Source organism: Poecilia formosa, unplaced genomic scaffold (genome assembly GCF_000485575.1).
Source record: "Poecilia formosa unplaced genomic scaffold, Poecilia_formosa-5.1.2 Scaffold61, whole genome shotgun sequence".
Taxonomy (NCBI): domain Eukaryota; kingdom Metazoa; phylum Chordata; class Actinopteri; order Cyprinodontiformes; family Poeciliidae; genus Poecilia; species Poecilia formosa.
In genome coordinates this window covers 2668666-2687146 of record NW_006800000.1, presented here as the reverse complement: position 1 = coordinate 2687146, position 18481 = coordinate 2668666, and the positions used below count along the sequence as shown (strand labels likewise).

The following is an 18481-nucleotide window of genomic DNA, read 5'->3' as shown; positions in this document are numbered from 1 at the left end:
ATTCTCTGCAACACTTTAACACATCATTCACTTAGCAGAGCCCTGGGTTTTGGCCTCCTCTCACGAACATAAATTGCCTAATTAATAGGTAAATAAAAAACCTGCTTCTCAAATTTCACATCAGCTTAGGTTCAAATAAAGACCATCAAATGTTAAATATGCAGTGACACTAAAAGAGCTCACAACATCATGTGTTTTTTAAACAGTGAAATTGCTGGTGCAGACAGTGTTACTTAACATGGAGACCTCATTTGCCAGCTGTATGCAATTATGTTTGTCACAATAACAGAGGGACAGCTGGAAATTCACTGGATTACAAAAAGATTACATTCTCTGAGAGAATTTTTACATCTTATTTGATTTTGAAATGACTGAATGTGTTTTATCTGCAGACATGATATCTCATGATATATAACTTAAACCAGATGTACAAAATAACGTTATTTTATACAACTGGAAATTGTATTCAAGTCAAATACAGTTAACCAGTTTTTTCTGTTTGTTAAATGCCCAAAACAGTCATTTTTAGGATAATTACAATTACTTTCTTTGAAATAAAAAGTTTAATTACAAGTTTATTACCAGGCATTTAAGCAACTACGGAAAGCCCAGGTGACTGAAATATTTTTCAGTCCCAGAATTCAGTTAAATGAAGGCACAACTGTGAACGCAATGTAAGGCAACACCTCAAACAGATTGCTTTCTAGTGTGACATCATGTGAAACAAAAGAAATTACTCAAGATATCAGAAGGAGAATTGTGGACTTCCACAAATTTGCTTTATCTTTGGATGCAGTCTGCAGACACCTGAAGTGGCAATGTTCACCTCAAACAATTATAAGCAAGTATAAACCACATGAAAATGTCCATTCCTCATATAATTTAAGAAAGAGACAGGTTCCCAGTGGATTTTACTACAAAATGTGTGTTATCCACAGTGGAACACGTTCTGTACCAACATGGGTTGGAAGGTCACCCAGAGAGTAAGAAGCCATTACTTCATAAGCAACTTAAATGCAAGATTACAGTTCCAAATATGCTCAAGGACAAAGACCTTAAAGTCTAAAGTAACTGTTTGACACTAATGCCTGTTGGAGGAAAAACGGGGAAGCCTGACAACACCATCCAAACTGTCTGGGAGTAGCAGCATCATGTTGTGAAGATGCTTTGTTGCAGGATGGACTGTTGCACTTTGCAACATCTCACACATTAGCCAGAAAGTTGCACACAAATCGGTTTTCCACATGGACAATGTGCCAAAGTATTACCACAGTATTACTTACAAAAGTGCATTAAGGGCAACAAAATTAATGTTTTAGAGTAGCTGTCCCTAAGCCATGACGCAAGACCTGTTGAAGATTTGTGGGCAGGAATGAAAAGGTGTGCGCAAGCAAGACAGTATACACATCAGATTTAGTTGCACTAGGTTTGTCTGGGGGAATGAGATAAAAATTCCAGCAAACTATTATGAAAAGCCCATTAAAGGAATAACAAAAATATTTCACCCAAGTCGTGGCTCAAGACGAGAGGAGCTGCCAGCAAGCAGCACAGTTTAAAAGGTAATTTTAGCAAATAATGAAATATATGCAAACTTATGAACCTGGAGGGGAAAAAAAAATCTAGAATAATATCTTATTAATTAATCTGGCACTTATTAAATACAATTAATATTTCAGAAGTCCTAAATGACCTGAAACATGAAACGAAACATCAAATGTCAGATATTGAGAATCAAATTATGTGTGACTTTTTAAACAGTGCAAACGTGTAAAAATGTAAATATCTGGTTTCAACTTGATGTCATTGTGAAATTCAAAAGTCCCTTGTTTTTAAATTAGAAGGATGCTGGTCAGAGCAGATGCCCTTCTGTTTTTCCAATGGAAAAATATTGTTTTCAGATTGACCCACTATGCTTATCTCTGTTTCTTGATAAGTCTGGGAATCATTCTTTTACGTATAATTTAAAAGACAGTCAACACTTTTTTAAAACGTCTGTCCTTTGATCTGGAACGACAAGAAGATGCCACCGATACTCTGATCCAGAAGTCTTAGCGGCATAATTGCCAGAATGAGAGAACAGGAGAAAACAAGAAGAGAGCCTCACCTCAATCCACTGCCCATTGTTCTGCACCATGAGCACGACACAGGGGTCTGACTTATTCAGCGTGTCTCGGTCCAGCAGAGCTTTGCAAGACACACGCAGCTCAACTTTGGAGACACAGGTAGCCGGACCGCTCAGGCTGGTCGCAGGGGAGGTCGCCTCCTGAACTTCATTCATCGCGGCTCAAGACGAGAGGAGTTGCCAGCAAGCAGCAAAGCAGTGTGATGTGAAACTGTTGGTAATAACTCCAGGAGGGAGAAGAGAAGATCAAGCGATTGGCTGCAGGAGCTCAGCACAGACTTGGCACACTCACAGGAGACAGGACCCTTTTGGCTCGGTGCAGATGTCACAAAAAAAACAAAAAAAAACAGGGATTCTTGCAGAGTCCCAGGGGAGTAAACCAAAGCAGAGTTGTTATGACTGTCTGCCAGAGTTATTGTCTTGTGAGGAATCTCATCTCACCTCTCTTGTGATGTGAAGTTGGCAGGGTTGGATATTAGACATCTGGGTCAGATTCCTGCAAAGATTAAGTTATTTAAAAAAAAAAAAGAAAAAGAAAGAAAGAAAGAGAAAAGTCAACATGACTGCATTTAATATCAGCATTAAAAAGGGAAGAGTCAATCTGAATCACAGTCCTTTCTATTGAGATGCATGAACGAAATAAGACATCGTACAAATTGGTGCGCTGCAAATGTTACAGAATGAGAAAGCAAACTCCAACATACATCTATAAATAGGGTCAGTGGTTTTCCGTTCTCTATAACAGATAGATAAAAGCAGATTAGAAATGCAGATTATCTGCTTTGTTTTGTTTTGTTTTTTTTATTTCCCAAACAAAAATATAAACCACCCCCCGAGTTTTTTTGGTTTTTTTGTTTTTTTGTTTTTTTTTAAACAAATGTCAGTAGCAGCTGCCTAGTTTATGTTTCCGTAAGCAAAGGGATTGAATATGTGAGAACGGGCTGAAATTTATCCTCCACAAAGTGACACAAACGAGCTGCAGGTTTGCCTTTCAGCACCACGGACAGTGGCAGCGGCGATGTTCGAAACACTCGAGCTTTTCCAACAACACTCGGCCCAAACTTTAAACTCCACAAGGCAGCAGGTATCATGAGATTTAAAATGCCACCTCCTCTGTTTCATAGAGCGAAACTTTGACTATGTTAACGAACAAAGAAATGTAAGTCCAGTGAACAAAAGCTCTTGAGCGCTTAGTTAATAATTCATCGCCGATCGATTAACTCTAAAAATCTACATTCTTGTGAAAACAGGTCCAGTCAAGGTTAACGCAAAACGATTGATCCCACATTTTCTCCTTCAAACACAGTCAGCCTATTTCTACTAATAAAAATCATCACTGATTGAGTGATCATTCATTTTAGAACAACCTCCAGTTTAACGGGAAAACACGTCAATAACAACAAACTCAGCGGGACATTTTCCCTCCCTACCTGCTGTTGTTCTTTTACTCCCGAAAGAAAAATAACACTTGTTTAATCCGCTCTTACAAAAAAAAGAAGAAAAAAAACCAGATTGGTTTCCGTTTTTTTTTCTTCTTCTTCTTCTGCTCTCTCCTCCGAAACTCATTGGCTCAAGCGTGGAGGAGGGAGTGGGCTCGGCTCAGAGAGGAAGAGAGAGGAAGGAAATGGAGAGAGTCCAGCAGCCGCTGTGATGTTTACGGGTTGGCTTTTAGCTGGGACGCGATTATTTCAGTTCAAAACCCGAGTCCATAAAAGGAGGAGGAGGCGGAGGAGGAGCGGAAAGGGGGCAGGGGGAGACAAGTCTGTGGAAGTGCAACACAGAATGACATCTGATAGCTCACACAAAGCTCTAAACCAGAGGAAGATCTGTGCAAAGCGTTTGAACGCATTAAAGCTGTGACCCATGAAGAAATCCATAAAATATTATCCCCGCTCCTTCTCTCCCCACAAGTTAATCTCTGTTGCAAATGGGACTTTAATTATAGATTCAGACTAATATGCCTGCCAGATATTTCTCCAACATCAGCATGTTATACATATATAAAATGACTCAATTTGCTGCAGTTGCCCACCTGCCTACCAACAGGTTCTGCTAAAAGCCACAAACAGGAAAGCCAGCGCACATACAGACAGCTGCATCTGTGAAATGATGGCATGAATTTCAATATAAATTGTGTAGATTTGGCTCCATAATCGCACACATATGCTTCTAAGTGTACAACATTGTCAGTCTTGACAATTAAAGGAAACTGATGTGTCAGAAAGTTGAGCTGGAGTTCAACATGTCATCATTGAATCCAAAACGTGTCTGCTGTGATCGTCCAATGAGGGAGAACACACGCAGAAATCTATTAGTTCGTCCCCAGACTCTTGAGTCCAGGAAAAGAATCTTGCAGGCAGTCAGTCTCATGAAGGTATCCATCCATTGGCTGTTTCTACTTGCCTTCCCGGGTCACAGGGGGACCGCGTGTCATTGAGCTAGAGGCAGGACACACCCTTCAAATAATTTGAAGTCCATCATTCTGCAGTTTGAGAGACATGCATGTGAATGGCAGATGCCAATTTTAATACGAGTGAAGATCCCTGCAAAATCTCTCTGATATAAGATTGCACAATATGATTCATCTTTGTCGTAGTACCTTTGGAACAAGTACTGTACATCTTGTGTGAATGTGTTGCCACAAGCAAGATGTCTTCTCTCTATAAAAAAAAAACAAAAACAAACAAAAAAAACCTCTGTTTGCAATTCTATATCTGAAAGAAAAGGAAGACATCTGGAACAATGTCCTTTGAACAGATCATTCAAAGGACATACACAATATGCATTGTTGTATATTTTACAATATCTCTACTTAGGTAGAGATATCTACCTAAGTATCTCTACCTACTTAGGTAGAGATATTGTACCGTAATACACAGTTTAGTGAAAGCCAAATACTGCATATCAATACAAAACAACTCATTTGAAGTCCCAACCATGGTGGTGAAAGGATGATGATTCAGGGACACTTTGCTCCCACAGACTCCATACGTCTGACCATTATCTACTTTGTACACCGAATAAATACATAATTCACTTAAATGTGAAGCCATCTTTCTAGCAGCTGAGGCTGGGTCATCAACAGGTCAACAATCTCCAGACTCTACAACAGAATTGCTAGGAAAACAAAAGAATAAAGTCCAGTTAAAAACCATTCTGAAATCTGAGTAAAGTGTTGCAAATCAAACCTTAATAGAGTCTGGTACAACTGAAAGTGCATAAACTCATTGAACTGAAGCGATGTTGAATTTCTCCACAGTGATGTGAGAGTGATAAAGTCATACAGAAAACAACCAATTGAAGTTGTCCAGATAAAAGTCGGCACGATTTTTTATTTATTTATTTAGTTTTGGCTTTAATTTGATAAATAACAACAATGAGGAATTGGCTGCGTGATTTTAAATGCTTGACGTTAGACATAGATAACTGCAGAAAACGGAAAAGATCATTTGTGTTGCTTAGCGCATTAAACACCCCAATGACTGAAAGAGTGTACTTTCTTTTTTACCATGACGACATAAAGTCCTTGAGAATCTGATTTATACTGTAGATTTTATTTTTCCAATTCACCTCTACCGTATGTTACATAATGTACTGTTCATACACAATGTTTGCGCTTCAACCTTTTCTTAGTCCACCCACAAAACGTATTACATTGATGAATGCGTTTCCAGATATTGCATAACATCGGTGAACTGACAAAAACAGAATCCACTGAGTTTGAGAAGCAGCAGGACCAACGAGCTCTAATAAATTAAATTAAAATTTAATCATTTGCATTTCTTAATGAAAATATTTACACATTCAAAGTCATTTGTGTGGTTGTTTGATTTTAAATGCTAAAACCTCAACATGTCCTTCAAGCAAACACTTTTTTTTTAAAATTGTGGCAGAAGCTTTAAGAGGCACTCAGAGAAGACATCAAGGTTATTTGAGTCTTTCCAGCAACATGAAAGAGAAAAATCTTAGTTTTCTGCTTAATATTTATCTGATATGTTGAGTTGATCATTGTGTGAAAACAAAATTCTCTGTCAGAATTCCCTCACAGCTTGATATCATACCTAAGATTTCTTAAAAAAAAAAAAAAAAACTATGTCTGGATTTAAACTGTCTGTTGCTTAAACATCATCTAGTCTCAGTTCTCTTGGGCAGTTTTCACCCTCATTGCCTCTTCTTTTTCCGTGGGCTCTCAGACTTGGTAAGAAGCGTCTGCTCTCGGGCGCACACCTGAGCCCTGTTACGCCACAGCTCCAAACAACAACCATCTGCTGCTGCTGCTGTCAGTCCAGCACCTCACAGAACGTTCCCTGGCGTTTACACATGGATTATCTATTCATGCCGCCTCTTCCCCAGTCGCATCGACAGCGCAGCTTGGTGCTGCTGACCAAACCCGCATGCGAAATAAACCCTAACAGGAGGACTTGAGACTATGGCCTAAGGCACAGGCGTCAAGTTTTCTCTCTGCCTGTGTGCCATTATCGACAGTCCTCTACCTGCAGCTCCCCTGAGTGGAGGTATTTTTGGACGCCGGAAGGATTTTGCTACCAAGGACTATTGTGTCTAAAGTTTCTCTCACTAATAAAGTTGGATCAACAACGAATGATGGACATGCATGTGAAAAATAACCTATGGCAAGCTGACAATGATCAACTGAATCTGACTGGCGTGTGTACCAAGACTCAGTGTTTGGTCAATTATTTCTTTGCTGTAAAATGTTTCCCATAAATAAATCTTGTACTGTTGAAAAGCCTGTTTATTTATTTGGTGTGTGTTATGCCCATAAAATACTTTAACACATCTATGGTATTGCCAAGTTTACTCTAATGGAAACATGCTAGTTTCTTGATTTGTTTAATAAAATGTGAAGAAACAGGAAATATTGGCAATTTATTATTTCTTTTACAAACAGTATAGGAGAACCACATACAATCAGGATCGTGTGGCTCCTCCTCCTCCTTATACTGGTCACCAGACTGGTAACACGCTGCTGTCGGATTGCATTCCAGTCCTCAGGCATCATTGGTTTGTCACACTGCAACCAACACCACACTCAATTTAATCCCACTAGTGTCTAAAGGCTTTGACTGAAGTTAGTCCTGACCTCTCCACTGGTAAATTCTGGAGGCAGTGTCCGATGAACCCCATTCTCTGGGACAAAACGTTTGCATCTTGAACAACAGACTTCAGTTTCAAACACTGAAAATATAGGACTGTCTCAGATTAGAGAATCTCATCTGAGACAGTCTCTCTACATTGACATTGCCTTCAATAATAAAAATCATCCTCTTTCCAATGAGCGAGATGACAGCTAACACCATTGCACTGCCTCCAGCAGAAGCCGTTAGGAGTTTGCAAAAAGGACATGATGTGGTTATCATGGTCATCCACTCGGCTCTGTTGCTCGACCCATAAACGGACCTTAAAAACATGGAGACATTTAGGGGGAAAGAAGCAGCTCTGTATGTAAAGCATTCAAAACAAACAATCCAATAAATATTATGCTAATATTTTTTTTAAGTTCAGTCATTGGAGCAACACTTTTCAGGAAGTTGAGCTGAAAACGAACACGGGTGTCAGTCTTTCAGCTGATTTCAAAGCTGCTACCAATGAAATTAGTGAAATGGGCAAATCTTTATCCATTTATAACATTGTAGTAAACACCACATTGAGGAAATATAGAAACATTTGTTAAACCATTCTTCTGAGTAAAAGATCTTCATACGTCAATTTGAGTGTTCAGACTTTACAATAAGCAAACACATAAAATCCTCTGAACATGATTTGGAGAAAAAGACCACATTTGTCTAGGCAGGTCTAAATTCAGGCAACCTCTCTCCTATACAGAGTGTATTTGCACCTCAGTCACTTTATAATTTGTCTAAACATATTAAAAACAAAATTACTTCACACGTTTAGAAATACACACGACCCCTGTAGTAGCAGTAGATGTTAATAGTTTGGCAATATTTGCTAGCACATTCGTTTGTGCCTAATTAAAATTTTGTTTTGCCTCCCAGCGTAGCAACAAAGTCGCACTGAGATATTTTCTTTCCGCTGCTCAACCCTGATTTAATCTCTACATTATCTATTAGCATATGGTAAATTACACAAATCTTTAACAATTACAGTATGCTGAGTTTGGCAGAGGTTCTTTGGCATTTAAATTAACATTTTTTTTCTCTTTCACCAGTTCAAATAAAAATGAGTCCACTCAGCCTCCACATACTGTGTTCTGGGAATGCATCGGATCATTAAATGAAGAAAATACATGAAAATTGCTTTAAACTTGGCAAAATAAGCATCTTTACAGAATTACAGTTCAATTTAAGATTACACTTACATTTGAGACAAATTTGAAGGTGTTATTGTGCCCCCTACTGTTGGACACAGCAAACTACACTGAATCAAATTTCTGCCACTTCACTACAGACTGACCCTTTAGATTTCATCGTTTTCACTCCTCAGTAGTCTGGATACTCAAATGTTTAAGTACTAACATTTCAATCACCATGCTTACATAATTCAAATGAAAACTTATAAATAGGAAACTTCCCAAGTGTCTGAGATATTTTCAATAAAACCTTCTCGTGGATATACATTTGCTCCACAGAAGCAATTCTAATTCCTTTCAGATCTGTTAAATTGTATCAAAAGTTTTCTACAACTAACCTGATGATTACTACAGACCTCTCTGTAGTAATCATAGTAGAGCTCACTTAAAAAAAATCTCAATCTCACATTGCTCTTTTTAAAGACTTTATTTTGCAAAGTTCCATAGTGACTATTTTCACTTTTTCTTCTCCACGTCCTGCTCAGCTGCCTCTTTGGCCCTCTTGGCGCGAATGCCGAAGAGACGAGCGTTGGCTCTGGCCATACGCAGGCTGGCAAAGGCCTTGAAGTTCTTCTCATCCTCAGAGATAACGTGGGCCTTCTCCTTCTTGTAGACCTGAAGAAATACAAGCGAGGACGTGAGATATTTCACACAACGTACAAGACTGCAATCCCAGAATGCTTTACAAAAATAAAAACGGAGCAGTCATCAGAAAAAGGGTTCAAATGTTTCATCAAAGTAGTACAGAGATTCCGGAGATTTGTCATCAATTGACTGCTGCCATGGAAAAGTTGGAATAAGATCACCAGCCAGTTATTACGGAGCACCACAGGTCACGTAAAATTTCAACTGGTTTAACTCAGGAGCATCTATTGCAGGAATTGTGACTTACAGTTTTGATGGGCATAACTGGGCCAGAGAGCTGAGTGGCCATCTTCAGTTCCTCCTCCTGGAAAAAATAAAAAAAATCAATACATCAAACATTCAACCTCAATTGATCAAAACCGCACCGATGTAAGCAATTTTTAAGAAATCAAATTACAAGGTTTCCTATTCAGTAGATAGGAATCCAGTTATGGGGGGAAACTGAACAACACTGTGCGTTAACTTTCACCGTCTTTATTTTTCAGGTTTGCTTACTCAGCAGGAACAGACACTTACAGAGCTGTCTCCCTTCTTAGGTGCAGATGCCTTTCTGGGGAACAGGATGAGTTTGGAGCGGTACTCCTTCAGGCGCTGCACGTTGGCCTGGAGAGATTCTGTGGATCTGTTGCGGCGCCGGGGGTCAACAGCGATGCCGATGGTGCGGGCTGTCTTTTTGTGGATTCCAGCAGCCTGAAAGGAAAAAAAAAAAAAAAACACAGCACATTTACAATTTGAACATCTAAAGCAAGTCATCCTAATAGTGTTCAGATAAAGCTGTTTCATTTTAGCAGCCATCATATCTGACTGCAGGAACAAATAATCTTGATGCATTTGACCACAAATGACAGTCATAAACATCCTTTATTTTGCCTCAAGTAAAAAAAAAAAGAGAAGCAAATAGCAAACAGTGCTCTTTTAATCGTGGTTAAAGAATTATGGGAGAAAAAAAATGACAAATTGTCAACAGCATCATGCCTCAGCTGCACTTTTCTTATTCCAGCATCAATTAATAATGATTCACAGTGAGAGGTTGGGTCTGTTCTTTCACCATCTATGGGAACAATAGTAGTTTGGATATGAAGATGAGACAAACCTATGTTTCAGGACATCCTGCCTCAGCATGTGAACACATTTCATACCATAACATAACTACTGACGATTTGGGTTGTTCATATCTGCGATAAATGGATTGTTCCATTACATAAAACACTTAACATCTATTATTAGAAAGGGTATGAAGTGCTGGAACATTTTTTTTTTCATTTTCACGTTTCTAAACAATTTAATGAAACAAGCGACTGAAGTGCGGTGTATTGCTGTTTTGTTTAAAACATCTTTGTTCTTCAAACAGTCAAAGATTTGTTTTCTCAAAGGTTTACTTGAGATGCAAGCTACATTTTGACTCAGTCACGAAAAACTCACTGTTCAGAAAGCAGTGAGTCCCAGCTCCAAAGAGAACAACCAAAGACCATTAATACTTAGTGGATTTCTAAAAATAAAATAAAAATATCTGGACAAGTTACAAAAAGAGTATGCAAAAACTGCAATGAAGTTTGACTAGGCATGCAAAATGAAAAGAAATCAGTGACTGAGTACTCTTGAACAGTACATCAACAGCATTAAGATGGCAACCATGAGTACATTTAATGTATTACCTTCAGCTCCTCCAGGGTGAACCCACGTCCGGCACGAACCTTGGTGTGGTACCTAATAGTTGGGCATCTAACCTGTGGTCTCAGTGGTCCAGCAACAGGACGAGGAGCAATGCGGCGGGCTTTGGCCTGGCGAGCCTTTCGCCTGGGGAGAAAAACATTTTTCTTATCTTCAGCAAATAAAGCGATCCAAGAGTAGGATAAAAGCTCCAACCCACGACGCAATCATAAAATATTGCTGTTGTACAAGCTTTAATTGCTAAAACTAATGTTCACAATATTTAACAGTTTATTACCGTCAGATACGTTCTAAGATATTCATGTTCCTGGGAATAAAATTGATTTCTAGTCTTTCCACCTCTCCATTATGCGAATAAGACAGACCTTAATCTGTCTTAGTATTCTGAGGAAAAATAGAACCATGGATGTTTCCATTTCAAAGCATACGTTTTGATTTTTACTACTGAACAAGCTGATAAAATATCCTCCTTTTGGCAAATGTCAGGGAATACCTGCAGTTATCTCAACAAAACATGTTGCAAACAAGCAAGAATCCCATCTCAAAGAAGTTAAATTTACATGAGCATTGTATTTTAGGTAACATTCTACTGAACCGTAGTGATTGTGTTTTTGCTACACGTCCATAAATCAGTGGATGCTGCATTAGCATGTGTTCGTATCGCTGCTCTCACCTGCGGACCTTCCTGGCAGGTTGGTTGAACCAGGTACGCACTCTTTTCTGCCAGTCTTTGTGGAAATGGGGGTTCAAGATCATTCCATTCCGGCTGGGGGCCATGGTTGGCTAGTTCCCTTCAACACAACGTGGAAAACAAGAGATGAGCACACAGTTAACACCGGCACGCCGATATACGAGGCTAAGTGCTACAGGCTAGCACGTAAACTGAACTACTGAAGCTGTGCTCCATTCCTCTACAATTCTCCGTGACCATACAGTAACTTGTCCTAATCACTTTTTAACGCATTAGGTCTATATAAAGATTATTCCGTGGGTTACAGTCTGACACGTACGAATTAAAGGCTGAATTATAAGGGCAATGCTAACAGCTACCGTTTGACCCAGTAGCTTCGCTAAACATGTTGTTTTCAGCAATTCAGCGGGAAAAATTATGATAATAATTATATTATTATAAAGGTGAAAATCCGTACTATTTTATTCTGTAACAGAGTATTACCGATTCCCTTTGAATATGGAGGATTATGGCAGATTGTTAGAAAATATGGACAGGATAATTTCTCATACCTATAAGGGAGGAAAATGGCCGAAAGGAAAAAGGAAGTTGAAAGGCGGCGCATTGTGGGATATGAAAAGACCAGCCAATGGCAGAGCAGATGATTTATCAAAGAGTAAATGCATTCAAGAGAGTTCACCCCATGTACAATTAAACAACTTTACTAACAATGTAAGGTGTAAAATATTAACGTTTTTCATATCCTAACATAAAGGACAGTATTCCTATTTATGTCAGCAGATGATTTCAATTATGAAACAAGATAAATCGAAAAACAGAAGTTTTTTGTTTTTTTTCTTCCTTTCTTACCTGTACTGAGCTCTAAGGGACTCTGTAATTTAGAGTTCCTTCCTATCGATTTTATAGTTAAGAAAGCATTATTCTTCAAAAAGACCATGGGAAAATTATGTAATCATGACCAGTCCTGTGTGGGGATAATGTTTTAGCCTATCTCCAATAAACTGTTTCAAAACATTTTACCTTATGTACTAAATAACTGCAAATAATGTGAAAGTATACAAATATTTCTAATGAGCCAGTTAATGAGCTGTTGTTATATATTTTTGAAATATTGTATAGTTTCTGTGATGCTTTTGACAAACCAAATTGGTGATCTGTCTCTATATTCAAATATTTATTTTCTTATTTTTTTGTAAACATCTATATGAAACTTTGGAGAAATCATTTCTTACAGTATGAAGTGAAGTTTTATTTTTTATACTAGAAGTAGAACTACGTCTGCATAGACTCAAGTAAATTTCTGTATTCAAATTTCTTTTGAAAACAGAAACAATATTCCAACCCTAAACTGACTTTTGGTTAGCAAACAACCTGTCAGTACAATTCTCTAAGATGGTGGCCCTGGCTTTATCAAGATCCCTATAATAACAGCCAGGTATCATCTGACAAAACTTGACTTTCAATATGAAAAGAAAATATCTGTTCTACGGTATATTGACCAGTAATAAAAAAAAGCAACCTTTTCAGACTTCAAGCTTAGAAAATCAATTTAACAGATTTTTGCATTACATTGCCCATTATCTTGCGAAAGCTTAGAATGTTGGCCTAACTATGCATGGAACTCTGATCATGTAGCTTTAAGTCTATTTCATTGCTGTACAGGCCCCACTGTGGCTACGCAAACCAATATTCTCTTTATTAGAATGGAACAAATGTTTCAATACTGGAATCCTCTGGAAAGAAAAATCCTCACAGTGCAGGAGAAACAACAAAAAAATAAACTTTTTTGTTTCACTGAAAACTAACTTTGACTAGCAGCAGGTGTCACAATAAGACAATTTCAGAACCCCATCTTCTGGTTATTTAACCCTGAAATTTCTCAGAAAAAGTTTATACACTCTGGGAGTGACAATATGTCCTTTAAATCTTTTATTTTCCTTTTGCCAGATGTTGCATATCGTCACCTTTCTAAAAATAATGGCCTAACAAATTTTTTACCAAAATATTTTTTTTGTTTTCATCAATCATCTGTTGGCAATCAAAAGGAGGTGATTTTATTATTATTATTATTATTATTATTATTATTATTATTATTATTATTATTAGTAGTAGTAGTAGTAGTAGTAGTAGTAGTATTGTATTGTCAAAATCACTTTTGGCTAAAAATGATGTAGCCTATTATTTCAGGACGGTGATATAAAAAAATACTTTATATCATTGTAAAGCATGGCGGTTGTGGAAAGGTAATGTATCTATCAGACTTGTTAGCACCTTGATAAAAATGTGCTGCAAATCTTCAAATAAACTATTGAGGGATTTACAGCCTTTAAAAAATCCAAGATTAGGAATTTTTATTATATTAACTTTCTTTACATTAAATAATGTGTACCACAGTAACTGGCACTTGTTTCTTATTATTGTATGAGTTAGTCTTCCTCTACATTTACCTGAGTTACCCAGGAGTTCTCTTCAGCACCCTTTGGGGTCCTTTCTTTTACACCAAACCCACAATTTTTATTGTAGGATTTAACTCCTAAGAATGAATTCACAATGGAAGAAGACTGGTTTTGCCATGAATCATTTCAGTTTATTCGGATCATTCCATCTGCCAAAAGACTCGTCGTGAAGCCATTTTCAGCCTTATGGTAGGGCCCACCAAACTGAATGTTAAATATTCTGACTTTAAGGACCTTATAATCCTGTGAACTCTCACAAGATTCCCAACTCCCTTTAAGGATAAACAGGCTCACACGGCATTATAGATCCTAATAGCAGCCGTGGCATGCTTTTTCATGCTCAAAGTGTTTGTACTGAGATTGAGGATGTTAGTCTTCATCTCATTAGACCAAAGCATTTAGTTACAGTTAAATTCTCAGCATCATTTAGCAAACTTCACATGTTTACATTTGAGGTGTTGGGCAGGGAAGGCTATTTTCCAGGCCTGTCTCGCTAAACACTAGCTAGCATGGAGGCGACTTTGAGACTCCGACATGTTACGCCTTGCGGCGGTGCTCTTACTGATGTTGGCACATTTTCTTTCCTCTCACTATTCGTCTACCGGTGTTTATTCAACCTTCTCCTGGTTGTAGGTTGTTTTTTTCTAATTCTTTATTTTTGCTCTGGCTGTAGATATGGCGAAGCTTAGAAGATATATTATGTTGCAGTTTCCTGTTTTAAAAGATTCAGTAAACATCTGCCTTTCTTGAATGTTTTCTTGTCTGTACAGTTTTCTACAAGAGATATAACCATCTTTCTCTTAGTGTACGCTCTGATCAGTTAAACAGTTTGCGTTGAAAATACCTGATCAGTGTTTTATAGCATAAATTGTCAGGGGTCCCAATAATTGTGACAAGTCTTTTTGTTAAAAATCAACTACCTCTTAAGACAATACTTTTCTCCTACTGAATAAAACTACTCAACAATAAGGGTTTCACTTTATTAAAAAGTTTCAGTATTAGGTTAGTTCATAAAGAAGTAAAGTATAAATGTAAAGATTTTTTTTTTCATAGCAACCAGTGATGTCAATAACTGTGGTGGGTGTGTTCTGCATTTATAAAGGATTTTTACATAGACACTTTGCTTTAACAAATACAGAGCAATCCAGTTTACAGAATATGAATAAACTAAAACTATGGAAGTATAAAGGTTGTTTTTAGCATAACATCTGTAATTTGAAATGTTTGAACTGTTTTTTGAACACAGTCATTAAAATAATTAACTTAAAGCACTAACTGCAGCTTTTGTCAATGGGTTTAAAATCCTAGTTGGATTAATTATTGATCAACTAGCTTCAGCAATCTCAGCCTATCTTCAACCAAGTGGAAAGGTCAAAGTGTGTGGAACTAAAATTAGGACAAGCAGACGGTATGACCTGTCACCATCTGGACAGCTGCGACAGGATGTGAGCATATCTGTGTGCGACACATCATAAAGATATACTGTGCCTTCTTGAAACACACAACGCATCAGATTTCAGGCAGATTAAATCAAACTTAAAGACTTCTCAGTGTTTTAATAAACCAATTAGAAACTGAATTTCCCAGCATTTTAATACATCTATGCACTATTTAAAAACAGAGCAAAGATCCAATAATACTGACAAACCTTAGTATAAAAGCCCTTTAGATTCACTGGTGAATTATCCCCACTTTCCACATGAAAAATGTTACTGGGTATTTAGAATTTTGCAGCACACTAGAAAGTGTTCATAACATAAATAAATACTGCAAAGGATGATGTAGGTCACTGCCAATGTTAGTAACCCAGTCTGCTAATATTTGACTGCAGCTACATAACAAATAATCACAATAAATTTGTTGACTTATTCTTCCAGCGACTTAATAAATTTATCGTAAGCAGGTTGGTCCATGAGCTTATCGAGTTCTTCAGGCTTTTCGATGGTCATCTTGATTAGCCATCCTGAAAAATAAAAAGGAAAACTTGAAAGTAAAACGTGGACATGGCTCTATTTTGGCAGCTTTTCAACTGCACTGGTGACAAAAGCAGTGGAACAGGTTTATAGGAATAACAAAATTCTATGATGAGCAACACTGAGACTTACCGTCTGCGTAGCAGGATTTATTCACGAGCCCTGGATTTTCGGCCAGCTCCGTGTTGATTGCTGTCACTTCCCCTGTCAGTGGTGAGTATAGCTCACTGGCAGCCTTTACACTTTCCAAGGCACCAAACTCCTCTGCAGCAGAAATACACACAACACAAAAAAGATTACATTTATTGCACAGCTATCAACACTTACTACAGGTGTAGTATATTCCCTGATCTCACCCAGCTGTTCAAGTTTTTGGCCAACCTCGGGCAGTCCACAGTAAACCACGTCACCTAAAGCTTCCTAAAAATCATCAAATAGTAATGATTATTATATTTATCACAACAACACAGTGCATGTGAACTATTAAAGTATTAACATGAACAAAGTGATTTACAACAACATCTCCTGTTTAGAGGATTTGTTCTGACAACAAATAACCTCACATTTGGGTGTTGCTCCCAAACTGCACAATTGGAGTATAAGCAACGCCAAGCAGTTGGAGTTAGAACATGTTGAAACAAGCTGTTTGCACCCAAGTTTCAGATGTTGTCTGTTTGGCAGCATAAACTGTCTTTGGACTGTTTTTAAGTCAATAACTACAAGGTCTCTGAACAATAAACATCATAAAAGGATTTCTATTTTTCTGTAAACTAGCTTAAAATGATTTTTTTTCTGCCTAATTTTAAAAGTTGCATTTAATTCTTAATTCTAAAAACCTTGCATAATATTTATTGAGTGTATCTTATGCTCGTCTTATGCTTTATCTCAGAAGCTGTGGCTTATTAGAACAGGAAATGTTCACCATGGAAAACAATAACGCCTCAACTGCTTCATTCAGGTTTAGGATAATAAAATTCTGCTCTTATTTACCGCTTGGACAGCTACAGTCTGAACCGCTTGGCGGTTATCAAAGAATAATCATAAAGCAATGAATTACCCTGATACAGTGGACATGCTGAGAGCAAAGTGCAGCTCTGGAGAGCTTTTAGACCGCCATCAGGAAAAGTCAGAGTAAAGAGTGCTATAAATCAAAGATTAGAAGAATGACTAATTAAAAAGCAGACCTGAGCATAGTTACTGATTCCCACAGTGCCGATTCCACTCTCCACCAGCACCCACTCATGCTTCTCGGTGAACTTGAGGGCTACAGGGAGAAAAAATAATTGCATATTAAAAAAACAAAACAAAAAGGTTATATGAACTGTGATTCACAAAGCAAGTTAGTCATGCTAGAAAAAAAAAAAAAAACACCAACTGTGTTGACAAAGAATAAAAATGTGTGTACTATGGACCACAGCCGGACGTCAGGCTCTCAGTTATGCAAGACCATGTGCAGAAAAATAAAGTATCCGCTTACTATGCGTTTCTGCAGGTGTATGCAGTTATGCTTCCAGGAAAGGGGCTCACAAAAAGCAAGAATAACTTGTGTTCACAGTCATGCCCAGTGTTGAGTTGGAGCATTGTGCTTCCAGGCTCATGCTGTCACCCCGAGGGAACAACTGCAGGCTAAAGCCTGAGCAATGTTCAGAGCTGGCGTCAGAAAAATACAGTTTTGAACCAGATTTGTGACGATGCAAGATGCAGAACTAGAGTCATACAAATAACTAAATGCCCCAAACGCTTTTTCTGATCTTAAAACGGGTACATCACGGCAGCTGCTGGGTGGATAATCACTCTATCGATATTTATATTGCACAACTGCAGCAAAGTGGGTGACATTTGCTTGAACAGGCTGCTTACTGGTGCACACGGGTTTCTTTTTTAACACCCCAATCAGGAGCTCGTGGTTAATAAGACAAAGCACGCAACATGCGGTCAAATTTACAGAAATAAAAACAAAATAACATCCAAGTTAAACAGCACATGTCTAGCTGCCCTTCTTGTCTTTTATTCCTCCATTTCATAATCTACATAGTTATTTATTTTTGGAAGCTGATTATAATGAGGAATCTGTCCACATGGGGAGTGAAGTTCATCCCCCTGTTCCGTGGTTCTTCTGTTTGGTTTGTATTTCTTCCTTTTTTTCTTTTTTTACCTGTGCACTGGTCGGAGGTGGTGCTCAGAGTCCGCGGGGCGCCGCTCCGGCACAGCAGCCGAGTCGCAGAAACTTGCGCTGCGGACGAGAGTTGCGGCAGCCTGGGAGAAAAGTTTACAGAGAGGCACCGCAGCGCTGCTCTCATCGCCATCTTCACTCACTCTGCAACAGGCAGGCACCGTGTAACTCAGAACACACACACACACGCACGCACGCACGCACAGATGCACAAACACACTGAGCCACGAGAGCGCGCACCATCCCCCTGTGGCGAGCTCCTGCGTGGACAATGATGGTGGAGAAGTAGAGAAGGGGGATGGTGCGCGCACCATCCCCCTTCTGAAGGGTGAATTGACCCAAAGATCAGTTAATATTAATAAAAAAAATGTCTTCCAGTTACAGTATTATTTCATTTATTCACTTAGTTCATAAATAAA

At 38.3% G+C, this 18481-nt stretch overlaps 3 protein-coding genes across 3 annotated transcripts in view; all 3 read right to left on the bottom strand.

The window, feature by feature from the left end:
* cpne7 (copine VII) overlaps nt 1–3808 on the bottom strand; it is a 41205-nt gene extending 37397 nt beyond the window's left edge. Inside the window, exons 1-3 of the mRNA XM_007554143.2 lie at nt 3553–3808; nt 2564–2618; nt 2105–2346 (exon numbers count right to left, since the gene is read on the bottom strand). Coding sequence (XP_007554205.1) covers nt 2105–2278 — 174 coding nt within the window. The 5' untranslated portion in view covers nt 2279–2346; nt 2564–2618; nt 3553–3808. The remainder of the gene's footprint in view (nt 1–2104; nt 2347–2563; nt 2619–3552) is intronic.
* Nucleotides 3809–8864: 5056 nt separating this feature from the next.
* Nucleotides 8865–12083, bottom strand: rpl13 (ribosomal protein L13). The gene is made up of 6 exons (XM_007554142.1): nt 12012–12083; nt 11443–11560; nt 10754–10895; nt 9615–9788; nt 9346–9402; nt 8865–9068 (listed from the first exon to the last, which is right to left on the bottom strand). Exons 2-6 carry the CDS (start codon nt 11544–11546, stop codon nt 8910–8912), a joined length of 636 nt encoding a protein of 211 aa, XP_007554204.1. The 5' UTR covers nt 11547–11560; nt 12012–12083; the 3' UTR covers nt 8865–8909.
* A 2799-nt stretch (nt 12084–14882) lies between these two features.
* Nucleotides 14883–18282, bottom strand: gcshb (glycine cleavage system protein H (aminomethyl carrier), b). Its single transcript, XM_007554141.2, has 5 exons — nt 18045–18282; nt 17074–17153; nt 16246–16309; nt 16022–16153; nt 14883–15879 (listed from the first exon to the last, which is right to left on the bottom strand). Exons 1-5 carry the CDS (start codon nt 18193–18195, stop codon nt 15782–15784), a joined length of 525 nt encoding a protein of 174 aa, XP_007554203.1. The 5' UTR covers nt 18196–18282; the 3' UTR covers nt 14883–15781.
* Nucleotides 18283–18481: the final 199 nt, after the last annotated feature.

What these genes read in the sequence shown, in the direction of transcription:
- rpl13 (XM_007554142.1), bottom strand. Translation starts at nt 11,546, where the DNA reads ATGGCCCCCAGCCGGAATGGAATGATCTTGAACCCCCATTTCCACAAA. An exon ending in CTAAGAAGGGAGACAGCTCT is followed by an intron (nt 9,403 to 9,614) that starts GTAAGTGTCTGT and finishes TATTTTTTCCAG; the next exon opens with GAGGAGGAACTGAAGATGGC. An exon ending in CAGTTATGCCCATCAAAACT is followed by an intron (nt 9,069 to 9,345) that starts GTAAGTCACAAT and finishes GTATTTCTTCAG; the next exon opens with GTCTACAAGAAGGAGAAGGC.
- gcshb (XM_007554141.2), bottom strand. Translation starts at nt 18,195, where the DNA reads ATGGCGATGAGAGCAGCGCTGCGGTGCCTCTCTGTAAACTTTTCTCCC. An exon ending in CACCTCCGACCAGTGCACAG is followed by an intron (nt 17,154 to 18,044) that starts GTAAAAAAAGAA and finishes TTCTCCCTGTAG; the next exon opens with CCCTCAAGTTCACCGAGAAG. An exon ending in TAAATCCTGCTACGCAGACG is followed by an intron (nt 15,880 to 16,021) that starts GTAAGTCTCAGT and finishes TTTATTTTTCAG; the next exon opens with GATGGCTAATCAAGATGACC.